We start from the raw sequence: 20906 nt of genomic DNA on the forward strand, positions 1-20906 counted from the left end.
TCTTCCACGAGAGGTGAGAGCAGGAGCACGTCGCCAGCGGTTCAAATGGGGGCCCCATGAGACAAGCCAACACCAGGTTTAGGTCCCACTGTGGGACTGGGGGTCTAGAATACGTAAAAAGACGGTCCAAACCCTTAAGGAACCGGCCAGTCATAGCATGGGAAAAGACCGTGTGCCCTTGCACGGGCGGATGGAAGGCCGATATGGTTGCCAGGTGCACCCTGACCGATGAGGGCACCAGGCCCTGGGTCCTCAGGTGGAGGAGTTAATCAAGGATAAGCTGAATCGGGGCCGTCACCGGGGAGACGCCCTGGTCCGCCGCCTACCTACAAAACCGGGAGCACTTCGCCAAATAAGCGCGGAGGGCTGTCTACTTTTGAGGAGGACGCGCTGAACCTGGTCCAAGCACATCCTTTCCTCTCCACCTAACCACTGAGCAGCCACGCCATGAGGTGAAGAGCCGCTAGGTTGGGATGGAGGAGGCGGCCCTGGTCCTGAGAGAGCAGGTCCGGGCGGAGTGGCAATGGCCACGGCGGAGCTACCGCCAGTCCCATGAGGGTCCGGTACCAGTGCTGCCTGGGCCACACCGGGGCAAGCAGGAGGACCCGTGCGGTGTCCAACTTTATCTTCTCGAGGACCCTGCTGATTAGGCGGAACAGGGGAAAGGTGTAGAGAAGCCTGTGCTCAACCACAGACAGAAGTGGCTTACACTTTTCAAAATGTCAAAAACTTGTGAATGAAATATATGTATGCACTAAAAAAAAAAACCATACATACTATGCAGATACAGTCTTTAGATATTTATGAAGTAACGTGAGCCAGAATACGCGAATAGGACGAAACATATAGCTATTATCAAGAAGTCAAAATGGATGGAGGAAGATAAATTAGTAACTCATATTCTTGGGTACCTTTTCCACCTTTCCACCATTGATGTCACTGGGGAGGAATTTCTTGCCAATAGTTCTTAAATCTGTCTGAAATCAAAATAGAGGATAACAAAATTTCAATTTAAATATATTATCCCAAATATGCTTTGTTAAATACAGTAGCAGAAACAGGCTACATTTTCCAATATTACACACAATACTTGTAGCTTGCACATTATGTGTTACATATACCAGTAAGTATACATTTGATAAGAAAAGAAGTTCTTTATTCTAGAAAAATAATTAGTACACACAGAGTTATGAAGATAGTTATTTTAAAGGCATATTCATTCTTATGAACTCATTATTCTAGACTGCTTTTCAAAAATTGTTAAAATGTTTAAGTTGCATATTTTTTCTCAAGTATTAGGTAACACTAATCATTAAACACATTAATAGAAGTCATTTAGACATTTAACATATGTTTCTTTCTTCCTCTCTTCACACTTTTTAAAAGACCAATTTCCAGTTGTATGTCTTTCAAATCACTCAAAATTTGTGGATGATTTTCACAATTATATCCAGACAGAGTTTACATCACATTTACATTAAGGAATTAAATATTGTTGAGTTTAAATGACTGTTTATTTTGGGATTGAGCCAAGTAGCTAATCAGTATTATCCCATTCAGCAGACATGTGACAGGGACATCAAAAATTAGAGAAAAAGCATTCATATGATCAAGGAAGCAATTGGACCACAAGCACTCGCAACAGGGGATATAAACACAATTTAAATAAGCATTTCAGTTACTCTGGGTTTGGATAACAGGATGGTACTCCGTGTCTAAAATCTGCACAATGCAAAATTAGTGGAAATTAATCCAAATCTTACTAAGCTTCTTGTATGACTTGTTACTGCGGCTACATGTTACAAGGAAAAACAAGAGTGCAGCCTAGACTGGCATCTAAGGGTTTATCTACACAGGGACTTAGTGTGCAGCAAGCCAGGGTGAATGCACGGCATACTAGCCTGCCACGCACTAAGTCACTGCATGGGACTCTGCTACAGTGCATTAAAAATTCTGTCATGCACTTTGACATACTGCTTTTTGACACTTTTTGCATGTGGTAGCAAGGTCCACAGAGTGACTTAGTATGCAGCAAGCTAGTGAGGTGTACATTCACACCCTCGCTTGCCATGCACTAAGTCCCAGTGTAGACAAGCTCTACATTTTTTCTATATTTCAATGTTTGAAATAAGTGTTGCCTTTAAAAAAAAAAAAGTTATGGATAATGTAAATTTCTCTGTTGAAGACCAAGCACTTCCTTATTTTATTAATGCCTTCTTACAAATTTTGAAAACGGTCTGTCATATATTCATATAAACCTTATTCATCCAGAAATATAGAATGGAATTGCTACTATTGGATATTTATTTGCCCTGGTATCAGTGGGCTATTATCTTATATGGGCTATCATCCCAATTTTTAGCAGTTAAAATAAATTAATCCAATGTTTTATGCTTTTACTTTTACACGTATGTAATACTGAAACTATTCACACTTTATAGAATGGAAGCTGCTCACTGGTTTTACTCTAAATATCTATTTAAAAAAGTTCAACCCACTTTCTGCCCTTTTTCTGCAGTGTAAAAATAGTCATATACAATGTACATGAGAAAATATATTTGCTTTTGAACTTCCATACATTTTGTTGTACATGAGCCTTTCCTAATTTTAATATGCACATAAGGCAGATAAGTTTTAAAGTTGAACTTGTACTAAAATTCTTAAAATTAAATTTAAAAATATTTTATAGATATTTAAGTCAAAATTTGTTATGTTAGGGTTTTTACTGTATTCATTTCCCCAAGCTCCTTAACTGTAATAATATAATTAGGAATAACAGCCATAAAGTATTGAAATTAAAGAGAAATTCATGCTCAATGTACTTGAAACAATATTTTGTTTTGGGTGGGGGGATATTGGGGTGGGGTGTTTTTTTTGGGGGGGGGGGTCTCTCCCATTTCACCAGATAGCAAAAAGTAATCAAACTTCTTTTACAAGAATGTTCTGTGATCTACTGTACTTCTGACACTGGCTAAACTGTATTTTATAAATCATATAAATGTGTTTTGCTGCCAATGTCATGGAGGGGAAGGGGATATACCAGTTTCCTGAAGCTGATTGAAACCACACGAGTTGTAACAACCATCTTCTATAAGTATCAACCTTTTGATTCTCCAATTTTTATTAGTAGAAGGATTCCTCTACCTCAGTGGTTCCCAAACTTTAACAACCTGTGAGCCCCTTTCACTAAAATGTCAAGTATCATGAACCCCCTCCTAAAAATAAATATTTCCAGGGATTTTCTCCTTTACCTGAGTATAAATTATAAAAGCAGTGATCTCAGAAAAATAAAATTTGTTTTTGTGACATGCTTATTACACACTATTTCTTATTAATTATTATTTATCATGATAGTATTTTTATTACATTATGAAAACAGCAATACTCATCCAAGATCTCACTTTTGTAGCTTGTATCGCTTTGAATAAGCCTGTTATAAGACAAGGCTCCTATGTTTCATCAAGGAGTATCAGATGTGAAAAGCATGAAGGGATTTAAGAAGCCAACTCAAAGAGTTCCTCCCACACAAGCATTCAGGTCTTGAGCAGTCCAGGCAAACAACGCACGTTACAACAAAGCTTAAACTTGTTCTTCAAAGTAATTTTAAAAACAATACTAGCTGCCTATTTCATTTTAAAAACAGCCAAAAATATCCACCTCCCTTTCCATTTCTTATAAGGAGTCTTGAAGTTTCAATCTCCTCGGTGTGATAGATAGGCTTGCTTTGATCTACTTAGCTCTTGGAAGTCCAGGGGCTCTAGGCTGCTGGCCCCATGCTTCCCGGGGTCCCTAGGGACAGCTCTGGCTGCCATTAGGGATTTTTTTTTCCCCAAGAACCCCCTGTAACATTTTGCGAACCCCAGTTTGGGAACCACTACTCTACCTGCAGATCCCTAAATGGCCCCCTCAAGGATTGAACTCACAACCCTGGGTTTAGCAGGCCAATGCTCAAACCACTGAGCTATCGCTCCCCTCTACTCTACCTGAACATTCTTGCATTTTGTTTTATTATTTTTTTTAGTTCAGCAAGTGACTGACAGTGACCTTGCACATGCGCGATTTTGAAAACAGCACCTATAGGATGGTTTTTCAAAAATATAAAACAGCATAAGGTTAAATAACCTCATTTGTCTGAAATCTCACACACATTTATATTTTATAGTTTGGGAGATGTGTGTTTAAATCTTGAAAAAAATGTTATTTTCACCTAAATTTATGTTTGCCAGTTTAGTGTAACAAGCTGTGTCATCCTGGATTGTTCTGGAAAAACTTTTATAATGATATGTTTGGAAGGAGCGGGAGATCAATTATTATTAAACTATCACTAGCAATTTAGACAAACTACCTTAGCTGACATCAAAGTCGTAGTCTAAATATTAATTTCACCTCTGCAGTGATTTAACCCTCCCGGCATCAGCCACTTGGTTTGAATATAAAAATATAAATTGGCACTGAAACTGGTAATGTTAATTATTCTTGGGTGAGCACCAAACAAGATCCACTTCCTTCCCAGATTAAAGTTTATAAATAATGATTGGTTTATTTTAGATTCATGTGATGATTTGATATTAATCCATTTTATTTTAATTTGATGTTTTCTTTTATGTTTTTATTTAGCTAGATAAATTATATTACACTAGAAAACGTATATAACTTATATATATATAAGTTGGTCCAGATGGTTATTCTCCAGACTTCAGAACTGTAAGGACTCAGTGGTAGAGAGCAGATTTTTCACCTTCTTTAATCCTCACTCAGAATGTAAGTGGTCTGCAGGAAACAGACCTGTCATTTGGCAATGACTTCTCATTTTCAAAAGTTAAATCACATTAAGAGTTAGCTAAATAGGTATTTCATATTTCCCCAATATTCCTGATCATGGAAGCAGTTGCTATAGCTGTCACAGAGACATTATGCCATCCCAACAATGACGGGATGGGTATCCCATGTAACACTCTTGTAAGACATTGTGCAGACAATGGAAACATTTGAAAACCCTACCTAACATATTTATTCTTAACGTTTAAAAAAAAAAAAAAGAGCTAGTTACTTCTAAGATTAACCCGGTTTTCATTAAAAATCCCCAATAAGTCCTTACACTCCCAACACTACATTCTTTCTTCTAGACTACACTGCTATTCAAAACACACAACTTGGCCAGGTGACAACCTTGCGTATGATGAGGATGTTACTTACCTGTAACTGAAGGTTCTTTGAGATGTGTGGTCCCTATTTGTATTCCTATCATGGGTGTGTATGTGCCAGAGCTGGAAGGTTTTCATAGCAGTTTCCGTTGATCCTCAAGTGTCATGTGTCTCCTCATGCTCCCAGTCAAGGTTATAATAGGCCATGTGAGTTGATTCCTCTCCAGTGACACTCTTACCACTGAGTATGCTAGTCCCCAGCAGAGGAGATGGACGGTGGGTACTGGAATACAAATAGGGTCCACACATCTCAAGGAACCTCCAGTTACAGGTATGTAATCTCCTCTTCTTCTTTGAGTGATGGTCTCTATACGTATTTCAATTGTGGATGAGTAGCGAGCAGTAATCAGCGTGGAGGTGCATGCTAGGATGCAGGAGGAAATGTCATCTGTAGTTCAGTGCAGCCCATGGCAGCAACTGCAGCTGCCCCTTAGGCGATGGCATAGTGGAAGGTGAAGGTGTGAACAGAGCGTCATGTCACTGCTGGACAGATATCTTGCCACAAGACATCTGTTAAGTACACTGATGTGGTAGCTTGTGCTCGCATACAGTACGCTGTAACTGGATCCAGCAGCTGTATGCTGGAGAGCGCGTAGCATGTCCGGATGCACCCAGAGACTCATTTCCGTTGGGAGGCGAGCGCTTGACCTTTGGACCAGTCTGCAATTCCTACAAACAGCTTCAGCGATGCCAGAAAGGCACGGGTCCTCTGGAAATAAGAAGGCTAGTGCACGGCGGACGTTGCAAAAGCAAAGAGTCCTGTCCACATTGGAGGCATGTGCTTTGGGATAGAAAACAGAGAGGTGAATGGACTGATTGAGATGGAACTCTGACATCACCTTTGGAAGGAACTTAGGGTGCAGCCTTACCGAAAATTTGTCTTTGGAAAACATGGTAGGGGGGACCAGCCATCATGGCCACCAGCTCACTGACCCATCTAACAGAGGTAATGGCTACCAAGAACAGTACCTTCATAGGAGAGATGAGACAGGGAGCACATTGCCATTGGTTTGAAGGGCAGCTTTGTGAAAGCAGATAAGGACAAGATTAAGGTCCCATGGGCTTGAATACCGGAGAAAAGGTGTTGGGAAGACTTCTCATGAAATGGTGGTAGGATGAGTAAACACTGAGGCACCATCCATCGCATGGAGGAAGGCATTAAGCGCTGCCAAGTAGACATGGATAGAACTGAAGGTGAAGCCTGCCGTTTTGAACTCGAGGAGGTAATCAAGGATGATGCGTATTGAAATCTCACTCAGATTTGGTGATGGCAACGAGCCCAAGCAGTGAAATGTTTCCATTTAACTTGGTAGCAGGCCCTCCTGCTTTGAGTAAGGATGTGGTACCCTGGGGGTAAAGCGTGTTTTGTCTATCCTCGAGCTCCATCCAAAAATCAGGCCATGAGGTGAAATAGGTGTGGATTGGGATGCCAGACTCATCCCCGATGTTGCCTGAGGGGGTCTGGGAGTGTTTTGAGGCAGAGAGATGCCTGGGTGGAGAGTCTGAGGTGGTACAGGTACAAAAACTGATGTGGCCAATACAGGGCTATGAGTATTATGGCAGCCTGGTCTTGTCAAATCTTGCGGAAGACTTGTGGTAGGAAGGGAATGGCAGGAAAGGCACAGTGGAGGTCTCCCATCCAGGACAGCAGAAGTGCATCACCTTGGGAGTCCTGCCCCAGGGCTCCCCTGGGAAATAAAGAGGCAACTTGCAGTTCTCATGGCTGGCAAAAAGGTCCCAGAGTGGGTGCCCCAGACTCGGAAGAGGTAGCAAAGAGTGGGATTGTGCTGTTCCCACTCATGGTTACATGGTTTGGGGGGAGGGATAGCTCAGTGGTTTGAGCATTGGCCTGCTAAACCCAGGGTTGTGAGTTCAATCCTTGAGGGGGCCACTTAGGGATCTGGGGCAAAATCAGCACTTGGTCCTGCTAGTGAAGGCAGGGGGCTGGACTCAATAACCTTTCAAGGTCCCTTCCAGCTCTAGGAGATAATTATAATTAATGGAGATATCCTAATTATTATAATGGTTGAAGTGGAGAGCACTGCTGAGCAGCATCAGCTATGGAATTTTGGGTGCCCAGGAGGTATGTGGCCTGGAGCAGGACGTGATGGCAGATGCACCAGTTCCACACGTGTATGGACTCTGAGCAGAGTGATGGAGACCTGGCGCCCCCTTGTTTGCTGATGTAGGTGACTACTGCAGTATTGTTCAAGAGGAGCTGCAGGTGCTGTGATTGGATCATAGGAAGAAAGGCCTGGCAAGCCAGGCGAGCTGCTCAGAGCTCCGTAATGTTGATGTGGAGTCTGGCCTCTTGTGGCATGCAAATACCCTGGGTTGTGTGATGGTGTAGGTGCACCTCCCAGCGCACAAGGGAGGCATCCATTGTGATGGTGGTCTGCGGGGTGGGAGAAGTGAAGGGGGTACCGACCGTGATATTGGAAGGGTCAGCCCATGAGGTGAAGCAAGCCAAAACCATCCGAGGAACCATGACTTTGGCCACCAGATGATCTCTGAGGGTCTGTACAGGGAGAGGAGCCACTGTTGTAGACAACACATACATAGACGCACACATGCGGTGTCACATACGTGCAGGCCGCCATATGGGAAAATAGAAAGAGGCAATGACATACCATGATGTGAGGGGGGCGGCAGAGTTTCGTCACTACGGCAGTCAGTGTTGCGATGTGGTCTGGTGGAAGGAAGGCTCGAGCTGCAACTGAGTCGAGCCGTGCTCCAATTAAGTTGATCATCTGCGTAGGTACGAGCACTGACTTCCACTCATTGATGCAGACGCTCAGAGAGGCCAGAGAGCACAAAGAGTGGAGATGGCAGAGGTAAGGTCGAGAGAGCACTATGAGGAGCCATTCATTGAGGTAAGGGTAACACCAAGTAGCCGAGGCTGTGCATGTGAGCCACCACGATCACAAAGGCCTTCATAACGACTCGCAGAGCCATCAAAATGCTGAAAGGGAGGACTCGGAATTGGCAGTGGTGTTGCCCCATGTGGAAGCAGAGAAATCTCCGATGGGCCAGATCGATGTCAAGAGCTGCAAACCAGGCCCCAGGTGGGAGGGAAAGGATAATAGAAGCCAGCATCACCACATAGAACTTGGATTTTCAGATAAAGGCAATGACATACCATGATGTGAGGGGGGTGGCAGAGTTTCGTCACTAGGGCAGTCAGTGTTGCGAAGTGGTCTGGTGGAAGGAAGGCTCGATCTGCAACTGAGTCGAGCCATGCTCCAATTAAGTTGATCACCTGCGTAGGTACGAGCACTGACTTCCACTCATTGATGCAGATGCTCAGAGAGGCCAGAGAGCACGAAGAGTGGAGATGGCAGAGGTAAGCTCCTGTCAAGAGAGCAGTATGAGCTGCCATTCATTAAGGTAAGGGTAACACTAAGTAAAGATCGAGAATGGGGCGGTGCCCTTCTTGGAGATGGGGAAGTATGGGGAGTAGAAGCCTCTGCCTACATAGGAAGGTGCCATGGTCTCTATGGCCCGTTTGCGAGAAGAGCTTCAGCCTCTTGTTGGAGAAGGCATTGAGGGTAGGGTCCCCTGGGGGTGTATGGGTTGGGAGGAGTTGCAGGGGAAATGAAAGAAATTCTATAGAGTATCCGTGGTGGCTAATCTCCAGTACCCAGTGGTCTGTGGTAACCTTGCCCCCAATTGTGGGCGAATAGGGCATGATGGCCTCCAAAGATGATATATGGGTCTACGGGTGGCAACGGGACAGTTCACAGCTCCCAACCAATGCATCAAAACTGTGCCTTGGGTTGTTGGTGGGTGAGGGTCAAGGAAGTAGCCACAGCAGAGATTGTGTGTCACTGACGCTGGGACCGGTGGTGCTTGTGTGGAGGTTCCTGGTGCCACTTGTAGTACAGCAGGTAGGGTGTATATGACCAGGGGAGGAATTTTTGTCACTGCTGTTTGCATCTTTGGGCTGGAGTATAGATCCGCAGGGAGTGTAGTGTGGCCCTTGAGTCCTTTAACGAGTGAAGGGATTCGTCAGTCTTAGAATAAAATAACCTGTCCACATCAAAGGGGAGGTCCTCAATGGTCGTATGGACCTCTCGAAAGAAGCCAGAGGACTGTAGCCAGGAGTTGCAGCACATAATAATGCCCATCGTGAGTGAGCACGAGGCTACGTCAGCCGTGTTGACAGCTTCTTGGAGGCGACCTTGGCTATGAGGCACCCTTCGCCCACTAGCGCCTGATATTGCTGCTGTTCATCTGGGGATAGCTTGTCCTTGAACTATGCTAGCCTGGCGCAGGTTTTAAAGTTGTATTTGGCAAGCAGAGCCTAGTAGTTGGGAATGCAAAATTTCAACGCCGCCAAGGAGCAGACCTTCCCCACCAAAAAAAGTCTACTATTTCACCACCCAGACCAGAGAAGTGGACTTCTGGGGGCATTGGCGTGCCCTCTCTGTGGCCACGTGCACCACCAGGGAGCTGGGGGGATGGGGAGGGGAAACAAAAAGTCTGCCTCCCTAGCTGGGACGAAAGAGCGCTGTTCTGCTCATTTCGGTGTGGGAGTAAAGGTGGCCAGGGAAAGCCACACAGCTGTACAGGCTGGAGTATGGCATCATTAATGGGAGTGCCACCCTTGAGGGTCCCTGAGACTGGAGGGTGTCAAGGAACTGGTGCTGCTGGTATTGAACCTCCACCAACCGTGGACCCGCTCTGCTGACAGAATGAGCATTGTATGAACATGCACAAGCAACGTAATTATACCTTTTTTTGATCATTGCCGTAACTTACATCGACAAATCTCTGTAGTGTAGAAAAGGCCTCAGCCTCTCCCTCATTCAACGAATATTTAATTATTTATACAAAGTGTAACAACTCCAACAGCAGAGACTGAGAGACCGTCTACAGCCGGGTAGTTAGGGCCCTCATCTGTGATATAGGAGAGCTAAATTCAAGTCCCTGCTCAGCCTGGGGACAGAGTCTCCCACATTCCAAGTAAGGCCCTAAGTTTCTTGACCAGTGCTAACTTAGACACATTGACAGGCCTCTTTCCCTAGCTAGAAATTTCTATGCTTTGAAGAGTCATTTATAACGGGGGGGGCGGGCGGACGGGGGGGGGGGGGGGAACCAGATGATCATCTCCATCATGTTTATTGAGGAGACAATTACTTGAATTCTGAACAACTTTTCTAAACGTTTCATAGGTACTTTTCTCATCTTCTAAAAAAATAAATGAGCAATATGAGGCTGAGGTATTTATATAGCATTTATATTTCTTTATCCACATGTTGACAGGAATAGGTAGACTACTGATCCAGATTAGTTCAGTAAATGCACATTTATTTAGTGCCATAATTATGTTGTATTTATACTGTTTTTTATAAAGCATTTTCAGGTATGCCCTTCTTTGTTTATACAGTCCATGGATGGAATGTAATACAAGAACACTATGCATAAAAGAGTTACAAGCACGCAACGTTTTTTGAATATATTTATATCATAAAGCAGTATCCTTAACAAAGGATGCTATTAACTATTCTCCCAAAACTTAAAGCATTCAATTCAATTTTGGCCTTTTTCATTTAACTAACTTTCTGGTCCATCTTCTCCCTTGTTTGTACACAGGTATCATTAGGGCTGTCAAAACAGACATGGGCATAATATTTGCTAACTAATTTTTATTGCAGGGCCAACACACAAAGCACCTGCAACAGTAAACTTTTTACTTCAAAGTTGTATCTTTGTAAATACATAAATAGATAAGAGTCTAATTTCTACATCATATCACTTTTAAGACATGTTGGATCTCAAGCCTGAACTACCATAAGTGCCCAATGAAATACCTTAATTACCACAACAATTAACATTTGTATTTATATTTAAATGACAGTATGCATTCACAAAATGTAATGTATTTTTGGTGTTTGTTTTTTAATAAATGAAAATTTGGTTTAAAAAAAAGAAACACTACATATTTTTCCATGGCAAAATATGCTTTTAAAAATTTCCTTTAGCTTGAATTTTTAAAGAAAATCACTGCCTGCCAAAGATGGCATTTCTGAGCTGTAATTCAGATATACCAAATTAAACAACACATTGAAATAAAAACATTACGTATTATGTACAACATGTAAAGACTGAACAATCTGATATAAGATTTTTCCAAAAATTTCACAACCATAACCTACATTAAGGGCAATCAGGATAACGTCACTTATATTGACTTTGTCAGAAGAATTTTTGCAAGCTTCAATTCCTTCATCTGAAAGATACCTGTTAAAACAAAATGAAGTTATTTTAGGAAGGTATTTGAAACACATTTTAGACTAAGCTATTAGTTAATCCTTCTTTTAGATTCCCTAAGTATCCACAATGGCAGGACTTTAGGTTTATTCAGTAGGAATATATGTAATACTCTGTATTTTCTGTATTCTTACAAATGCAGTTTATAAAACAACTGACAGATGAAAGGATTCCTTCAGTTGAGGAGTTCTTTCACACTGCCCCTATGTTGGTGGTTCCCTTACAGGTCATGTCTGCCATTCCTACTCCCTTTTTCTCCATTGCTTCAGGATTTATATATAAAACTAATAATTATTTTTATGTAAACTCCGAGATGTATACACTGATTTCCCAATTTATCATATAATTACTGCACCATGGCCCTCATCTACCCATCCCGTTTTTTCTCCTCCCCTCATTGTAACTTAGGCATTCAGACCCACACAGACAAACAGGCAGATCCTTGCACCTGTGGAGTCCCACTGAAATCTACAGCAACACTATCTGTACAGATCCAATTGAATGATCGAGGCACTAGTTAATAAGCTCTTACAGGCATGCAAAGATATATTTATGAAAGACTGTGATTTGGAGACACTCCCTCATAAGGGACAGTGTTGGGTGTTGGTGTAGACATGTGCTCTGGAGGCAGTGGTTGGGAACACCACATGGCTGTGTGTGGCGCAGCTCACTACAGAAACTCTCCAGGTTGTTTTATTAAAGTTTTATTTCTTTATCATTCACTGGTTTGTTATTTAATGAACCCCAAGATTGTTACAAGGCAGAGACTATTTTTTCCGTAAATGCTAAACAAAGATGACACTATCCACACAAACACGTAACAGCCTACACCCAGGTTTAGCAGAACACAGTGGTCAGCTAGGTTCAGTTACTGGAGAAGATAATGTGCTTTTCCCACCGATGTTAATTAACAACTATTCAAGTTGGCCAAAAAATTTCAAATGAAAAATATGACAACTTTTTAGCTTCCCTAAAAAAGATTTTAACAAAGTTTTATTTGAATTAACAGAAATTTTAAATTAAAAATGGCAGCTGTTCTGAAATAGTTATTTTTGTGCTTCACACACAAACACACAATTTTGTATTGCTAATTTTGATTGATCAGTTTTATCACGATTCAGTTTTGAAATTTCCAATTTCAACAAAAAATTGTAAAAAAAAAAAAAAAAAAAAAAAAAAAAAGAAAGAAAGAAAAAAACTCCTTAGACAGTTACACCCAAAAAAACCCCTTATGACAACAAAATGAAAAATACTTTCATATTTGCAAAAACTTCTACAAAGTCCACCCCCTGGCTGTTTTTTGATCAGCTCTCATTAAGAATTAGAACAAACTCAAGATTTGTGAAAACTATCTTTTTAATGAGGCAAAATGAAAGAAAATAGGCGAGAGAAGCTAATAGAAACATACAGTAGTCAACAGGGTAAAAATATTATGTGTCTAGAGCAGGGGTAGGCAACCTCTGGCACGCGGCTCGCCAGGGTAAGCACCCTGGCGGGCCGGGCCAGTTTGTTTACCTGCCGCGTCGGCAGGTTCAGCAGATCGCAGCTCCCACTAGCCACGGTTCGCCGTCCCAGGCCAATGGGGGCGGCGGGAAGCCGCGGCCAGCACATCCCTCGCCCGCACCGCTTCCCGCCGCCCCCATTGGCCTGGGACGGCGAACCACGGCCAGTGGGAGCCACGATCAGCCGAACCTGCCGACGCGGCAGGTAAACAAACTGGCCCGGCCAGCCAGGGTGCTTACCCTGGCGAGCCGCGTGCCAGAGGTTGCTGACCCCGGTCTAGAGCCTAAAAGTAAATATTGTAATTATATTTCCAATGTTCTCCATTATCTCAGATTTTACAATAATATAAATACGTGTATACACACACACACACACACACACACACACATATATATACACACACCTCAGACTCAACCTCAGAACAAATTTTTGGCTGATCTTCTTAGACTACGAATGTAGTTATCCAAAAGAAAAATATTTTTGCAACATTAAGGAAGATTGTATGTTTCCTCAAAAGTCAGGACACTAAATACTAAATTCAGTTTTAACTCTACCAGTTGGAATTATGTCAGTCGTTTTATACCGTATAATTTACACTCTCACACACAGAAATTCTGGGAACCAATGCAAAACTATATAGTCTACCAGTTGCTCCCAGATGAAAACAGAAAAAGTTCCTTGCTTAGAAGCAGTGCTTTCTAGATAGTGGCTCAACTGTTTCCCAGTAAGAGAAACCCTCTCTCTATTGAATGACTAAAATAATTATGCACTAGAACCTGAAATTTTCCTAAGCAGCCTACATTATTCCTCTGCATCAAGGGGATTCTTTGCCCTACCACTGAATGTCTCACCCTAAAATGAGGATTACAAAGTGGGTCATAAGGCTTGAGGTACTGATCACTTAACCAAGGTGTCAACTGAAGTAACTCTCTAAATCAGAGTATTTCCCCTTCCTTCCCCCAGAAAGACACAGAGAACAAACTTCAGTCACTTTTGGCTTTTAAGAGACCTAAATAACATCTCTTTAGCCAGCACTATTACAATCTTTGCCAACACAACAGTCTCACCAACAACAAATGTCCAATTAGGGACATCAGCTAAGGAGTTTTCGGCAGCTACTATATCATTTCAACATAATTAACAGCTAACAAAAAAACTAAAATAAACTTCATCCAACATTTTAAAATATTTTCTATAACACAATATATGTACCATTTAAAAACACTGTTGTGAGTAAATTAAAGAGAAAATGCAAGAACCCAGTTACATTTTAAGAGAAAGTTTGAAGGTGTGTATTAGAAAACTGTTCTCATTTTTAAGTAACAGAACTTTTAACAGCAACACTACTTCCATCACAAGGAAAAAGAAAAGACAAGTATAGAGTGAGACTCAAAAGATACCACAGCACACCTGCATTGACAGACCTCAGGAGAAGGATCAAAATGCCTAGAGCTTTCTAATCAGTTCCCAGGTGTTGCCTGTAAGCAAACAGGACCCAAGAGTGCAGATACTACTGTAAGTACCAAAAAAACCTCTTACCCTAGAGGACTCCTGTTTACTAAAACAACCGGCAAGAGAATGCTTTTTTCCCTCCCCAATGGGAGCTCTGGATGTGCTGTATTCCAAACCCAATCATTTATATTCTGACTAAACATATATTTGTACACATTCAGCTTTATTAAGCACAACCTGAGCTCTAACTATGCCAAACAGGTTTCCTGTATGAGTGGCTAAAAGAAGAAAAATCTTTCAGCTAGTTTCTACTTCAGCTGTGGTTTTTTTCATAATCTCATTGTCCATACAATGTTTCATCACAGCTAATGAAAAATCTCTCTCTCTTAATTATTTGGTTGATATATTTAAAGGCGGCCCACAAATTATTATTCACAAGACATCAAAATTTTGTGAATTGAAGCATTACAAATAAAATGTGCTTTACATTTTAAAAAAATCGATTACAGAGACTCAGTACACTTAACATGAAAAACACACACACACACCCCTCAGAAATTTGAAGCTATGCCCAAGCGGAGACAGAGCTTGCAAAAGTTAACTCTTGGGATGGGACCTAAGGGAACCCATTCTCCTCAATGTGAGGGACTACTTGGTCCCTTCCAGGCACAAGAGAATAAAGTACCATAGTGCCCACCATGCCCAAATGCACAGAACTTGTGTATGCGCAATCCCCACTCTCATACTGGAAGTTCACACTCCCAAATATAGCTGTCTGCCCTTCAGTCCCTCATGGCCAGCTCTTTCAGCACCTACAGACCTTCTCCCACTTCCTTCCACATATACCAGATCTGTTTTCTCTTTGGAGGGCTCTCTTCCAAGTACTGACCAGATTTAGATCTGTTTAATGAGTGAAATTATGTACCTTGGAGGTAGAGCTACAATTAAAATCATGTAATACGGTGGTGTGTATGTACCATGGGGACAAGGGAGAGGGGAAAGATTAAACTACCTACTTTCATGTTTGTCTTTTAAGTCAAATTTAATGATAAAAGGACAGACCGCTTTCCCCAGACACAACACTCCATAAGTTTGTAATGGAACAAAAAGTCTCCCTTTACATCTGCTTTCCACTAGAGGTTGTGCCGCTATTGTTGCAGTAGACAGACAGAGTGCTCTTCTCAGCAGGCACCTGAGAGCACAGTACTCTGTGCCTTGGCTAGTTCTTGATCCCCTTCCCCTATCACTATCCACTCCTTCCTTCTCAACAAGGAAGGGAAAGGAGTGATTGGCTGGGATAGCAACAGAAACATTCCCTTAATACAGACTCCCACATACATATACACTCTTAAAAAGCACCTGCTGAACAAAGGAAAAAGAGTGCAAGAGTGATGGAGGAAGAAGAACAAAAGAGAAGAGAGGAGAAAGAAGAGAAACAGAAGAGATTGCCCCACAAAAACACCTACAGAGAAGCAAGCCTACTGCCCAATCCACTACATACATGCCAAGGAGGGTAGGAAGGCATGAATTATTTCCATAATGTAAATAGATGAAGTTGCAAGGCTGGTAGGAAAAAACTGAAGTTCACACGAACATCTGAATTTTTGGATATTCCTCCAAAATGTTCCTGATTTCTTAACATCCCATAATTATTCCTTTGTTTACCCATATTATACATACCTTGCAACACTGGAGCTAAATATTGTAGATAATTACAATGTTGCATTATGGTGATGAACTCTGATGCAGACTATTAACACAATATGAAATGGGGAATGTAGGATTTATTCCAGTGTTTTTCAAAGCGTAGGTCGCGACCCAGTACTGGGTCGCAGCATGTAAAGGACTGGGTCGCCTTGCTCTGGTCAGCACCACCGACCGGGACATTAAAAGTCCGGCGGCGGTGCTGCCCACCTAAGGCAGGCTAGTGCCTACCTTTTCCTACACCACGCTGCACCCCGGAAGTGGCCAGCAGTGGATCTGGCTTCTAGTCAGCTAGTGCTGCCCCTAGCCCAGAGCCCTGACCCCCTCCTTCACCCCGACCCCCTGCCCCAGCCTTGAGCCCCCCCCAAATCCAGAACCCCTTCCTGCACCCCAAACCCCTCATCCATGACCCCGCCCCAGAGTCTGCACCCCCAGCCCAGAGCCCTGACCCTCTCCCACATCCCAACACCCTGCCCCAGCCCAGAGACGCCCCAAATCCAGAGCCCCTCTTTTTTTTTTTTTTTTTTGCTTTTGATAAGAATGCTGTTTAAAAACAGCCTGAAAGGTTATAGATCTAATTCACTGCTGCATTACTTCCATTTTACACTAGTACAGGGGTAGGCAACCTGCGGCACGCGAGCTGATTTTCAGTGGCACTCACACTGGGGGTCTGTGCATTTTAATTTAATTTTAAACGAAGCTTCTTAAACATTTTAAAAACATTATTTACTTTACAACAATAGTTTAGTTATATATTATAGACTTATAGAAAGAGACCTTCTAAAAACATTAAAATGTATCACTGGCACGCGAAACCTTAAATTAGAGTGACTAAATGAATACTCGGCACACCACTTCTGAAAGGTTGCCAACCTCTGCACTAATATAACTCCTTGGACTTCAATGGAATTCTACCAGTGTGAATCAGTGTAAATTTTGTGATCTTGGATTATGGCAAAAAAGGAATCTATAGCTCACCAGAAAGCACACAAACCCGTCAATGGCTAAGAGTCAATTGGCTCCCCAATTTATTTGTATAATTTTCACTTGGTGGGGAACAAATTCTGGCAGCTACATAAAATGCAATATCAGATCACCACCACATTTCTCGCCTCTATTTTATGCCCACTAAGAGTTCGAAGGAGATGTTTCTCATATCCCCTGCCCCTCCACACCTGGTGGGGAGCAGGAAGAGGTGGAGTGGAACCAAAACTATATTCTAACCAATAAACCACAACAACTTTAGTCAGGTGAATATTACCTTTCTCAGACAGAGGGAACAGCAGTACCATTGACCCTACCTCCTTACGATGACATATAGTAATAAGTTTATTACTAATGCAGAATAGTCAGAATACTGATAGTCAATATTTTTCATTTGTAACACTCACTGATAGATGAGTTTACATTTTTACATACAAAAGGCCTCTACTTGCTTCTTTGATAAGTAGTTTCCATGGTCTGAACTAAATTAGCACCCAAAGAAATATGAACCTGATCAGTGGAAGACATATACTTGGTTTTATTTTCCAGTTGTCCCCTCATATTAAATGAAGTAAATACTTAACATCTAAAGTTTCTATATTGCAGGAATATACCCTATTCTGTTGAAGGCATATAAACCATAATTTACAGCATCTCTAATTGCCAACAAAATCCATTCGCACTGTCCACCTGTGTGTCCATCAGTCCTATTTTATACCTTTTAAAGAAAGCAGGTAATAACCCACATATCTAAATAGATAAAGTTGATCATTTTTACAACAGTAATAACACAAATGCCTGAATTGCAGAACCAAAACAATGTTAGCTGAAATAAGATCTGCTTTTATTTGCTCTCTAGTCTCTATAAAGATGGATCAAGCCAATAAACTATATATCTATTATTTAGAAGCACCTTAAGTATGAGCACTTAACATTGAACTGAATCAATCAGGTAAGCAATTTTCAAAATAAGATTTATTCTATAAAATAGTAAATTCTCTTTAAAAATGTATTCAATTATCATTTTGGGGGTTTTATGGTTCATATGCACATATAAATATTCAACTACTTATACTATTGCCATCCCATGATATTATAGTCCTGTCACAGAAATCTATTTTAATTTTCTTCTACTCTCATCTTTCTGTTTACACATTAGGCAAGCAGCAGCTCTGGCTAAGAAGAAAATAAAACAAATAAGTACATGAAAGATTCATAATTTTCAATAAATGTTCAATAAAATTAGCACTTGTACTCAAACTCAATACAGAGTTACATTTCACCACAAACCTGCTGATTAGTGGAGGCAGAAGATGCAAATCAACTTTACAGCATTTCCTGCAACAGCTTGTTTTAAACTCAACTTTCAGTCACATGAAACAGTTTTGAATCTCACGGCCAAACTTTATATATTTGCTGAACCTTCAATATGCAGGTATCAAAAATTAGAATCCTTTTTCAAACTGAGAACCCAGTCAGAATTTTTTTAGTTCTCCTGCAAAATATAACCTCAAAACCAGAAGAGAATTTCTTTAAATTCAGTATCTGAATATATAACATTCAAATATCTTTGTCCAGTGACCAAAAAACAAGATCTTTATATTTCATCTAAAATAAAGTGTACATAGAAGGTGAAATTACAGAAAGAATACACAACATTGAGACATCCACTAGGTGGCACCATTGCTACATAATAAAAGAACAATATTGCTTTTCTATATTACTGAGTCACTTCAAACTTGAGGAATATTTTTCCCAATATAGTTTCAAAGGTTTCTACTGGACTTATAACATCAGTTTTCTAAAGGAAGAAAAATTTGCTGCAGTGTCACAAATTTTACCGAGTGACTATATCATTAAAGCTTCTAAAAATGGGTTTTACAAATATTTCTATATTAAAGCAGGAAAATCATAGATTTAAAGAGAAGAGTTTTTATGCACTTCCCTACTACCTATATAACACTAGGAACATATTCTGCTACTGCAGCAACCAAGATATTGCAGTTCTTAAAAGAACTGTGTGCTTTTTTCCCCTTGAATTTTGGGGGTTTGTTTGTTTGTTTGTTTATTTAATTTATTTATTTAAAGAATAACTTAACATTTTACCAGCTGAGAGAAAAAGAATAAATACAAGATTCATCAGAATTACAATGTACATAGCAAAAGGTATTTTCTGTCACACTATACCACCATTAAAAGCTTGAGTGATATGTGAGTTCAGAGTTTTCTGAATAGAGTAGAACTTTGCTAATTCACACTGGCTGGAAAATCCACCAAGGATTATAAAAATCTGTGTATTAGTGAACTAGTATTTTGCAGAAATAGTTCCCAAGTGCCTTTAGCTCTCATTTGAGTTAGCAAGGATTGAAAAATGTTCAGCACCATCCTCACCACCTCACAGGATCAAGCCCTAAGTAAATAATTTAATATATTTAAGAAACTGCAACAGACATTCTTTGTTCATCTATTTTACAAATGTAGTTCATCTTTCATCGTTTGACAGCAGTAGAACATTAGTAAATATACTGTAATAGGTTTCATAAAAGTAAGGAAATCTTAGTAATATTATTTGTATTCCAGTGGTACCCACATGGTGCTAGGCACTGTCCAAACACACAGGAAAATTTATGTGCCTCAAACAGTTATGGTAATGTAATAGTAAACTTTTGTGATGAGATACAATATAAAGTCTTTCAAGCCAAGCTGAATCCTGCAAAGGTTGGTACTGAAAAAAAAAAACATCTTCAACACTGGATGGCTTTTCAGTATCATATGTGAAATGAATTTGTTGATCTCAGCACATTAAACTATGTTCAAGCACCTTCATCACAAGAACGACCATCACAACTGACGATAGCTTGCGCATTTGTTGACAGTCTGGGGGGGGGGGGGGGGGGGGAGAGAAGATGTCCAAGAAATGCATGGACACAGAAAAGAAAGAAAGTACTCTTTCATCCCTAGAGGTGGTCCTTTCCGCAGGCTGTTGAGGTAATTTGACAAAAACAGGGGTGAAATGTTTGTACTTTCGCCACCTGTACTGTTCCTGTTCTAAAAAGAGAGAGCAAAGGCTTCATTCTCCACAACAGTGTCAATCTGCACATTTCAGATTATTAGATTCATACATAAAAACGCAAAACAAACAAAACAAAACAAACAAAATACTGATGAAAGTTAGGGAGTGACAGTTAGGCAGGCTTTTTTTTCTTTTTGGGAAGGGGGGTGAAATAGAAACACATCACCGGTACGTGGACTAGTGAGGTTCAACTATAATATTTTATAATTAAAAAAATATTTCAAATTTAGATATTTTTACTTGGAACACAGTCGAAAAACAAATTAGAGATGCATATTTAGAACTAATTAGGAGTTGCAAAATATCAATTCCATACTTAGCAAAATCAATGAAGCCCAATATCTCTTTAGTCAATATTCATCTATTAAGCAAATTAAATTACAAATATTAAAAACTGTACTTAATAATGGGTCCTTTACATATTTTTCAATTGTTTTATTTTTGAATAGAGGGGTTTTTTGCACATAATTCTACATTTGTAAATTCAACTTTCATGATAAATAGATTGCACTACAGTACTTGGGTTAGGTGAATTGAAAAATAATATTTCTTTCGTTTTTACAGTGCAAGTATTTGTAAGCACTGAGCTTTTGTGAGTACTGTATACGTTATATTGTGTGCTGTAATTGAAATCAATATATTTGTAAACATAGAAAACAGCCAAAAATATTTAAATAAATAGTATTCTATCATTAACAGTGCAATTAATCACA

The 20906-nt window shown here is 40.6% G+C and overlaps 1 protein-coding gene across 1 annotated transcript in view; it reads right to left on the bottom strand.

Annotated features, from left to right (window-relative positions):
- TDRD3 (tudor domain containing 3) overlaps positions 1-20906 on the bottom strand; it is a 281940-nt gene that overhangs the window by 185479 nt on the left and 75555 nt on the right. Inside the window, exons 2-3 of the mRNA XM_065405303.1 lie at positions 11363-11447; positions 912-977 (exon numbers count right to left, since the gene is read on the bottom strand). Coding sequence (XP_065261375.1) covers positions 912-977; positions 11363-11447 — 151 coding nt within the window. The remainder of the gene's footprint in view (positions 1-911; positions 978-11362; positions 11448-20906) is intronic.

This window comes from Emys orbicularis, chromosome 1, assembly GCF_028017835.1.
Source record: "Emys orbicularis isolate rEmyOrb1 chromosome 1, rEmyOrb1.hap1, whole genome shotgun sequence".
Classification (NCBI taxonomy): Eukaryota; Metazoa; Chordata; order Testudines; family Emydidae; genus Emys; species Emys orbicularis.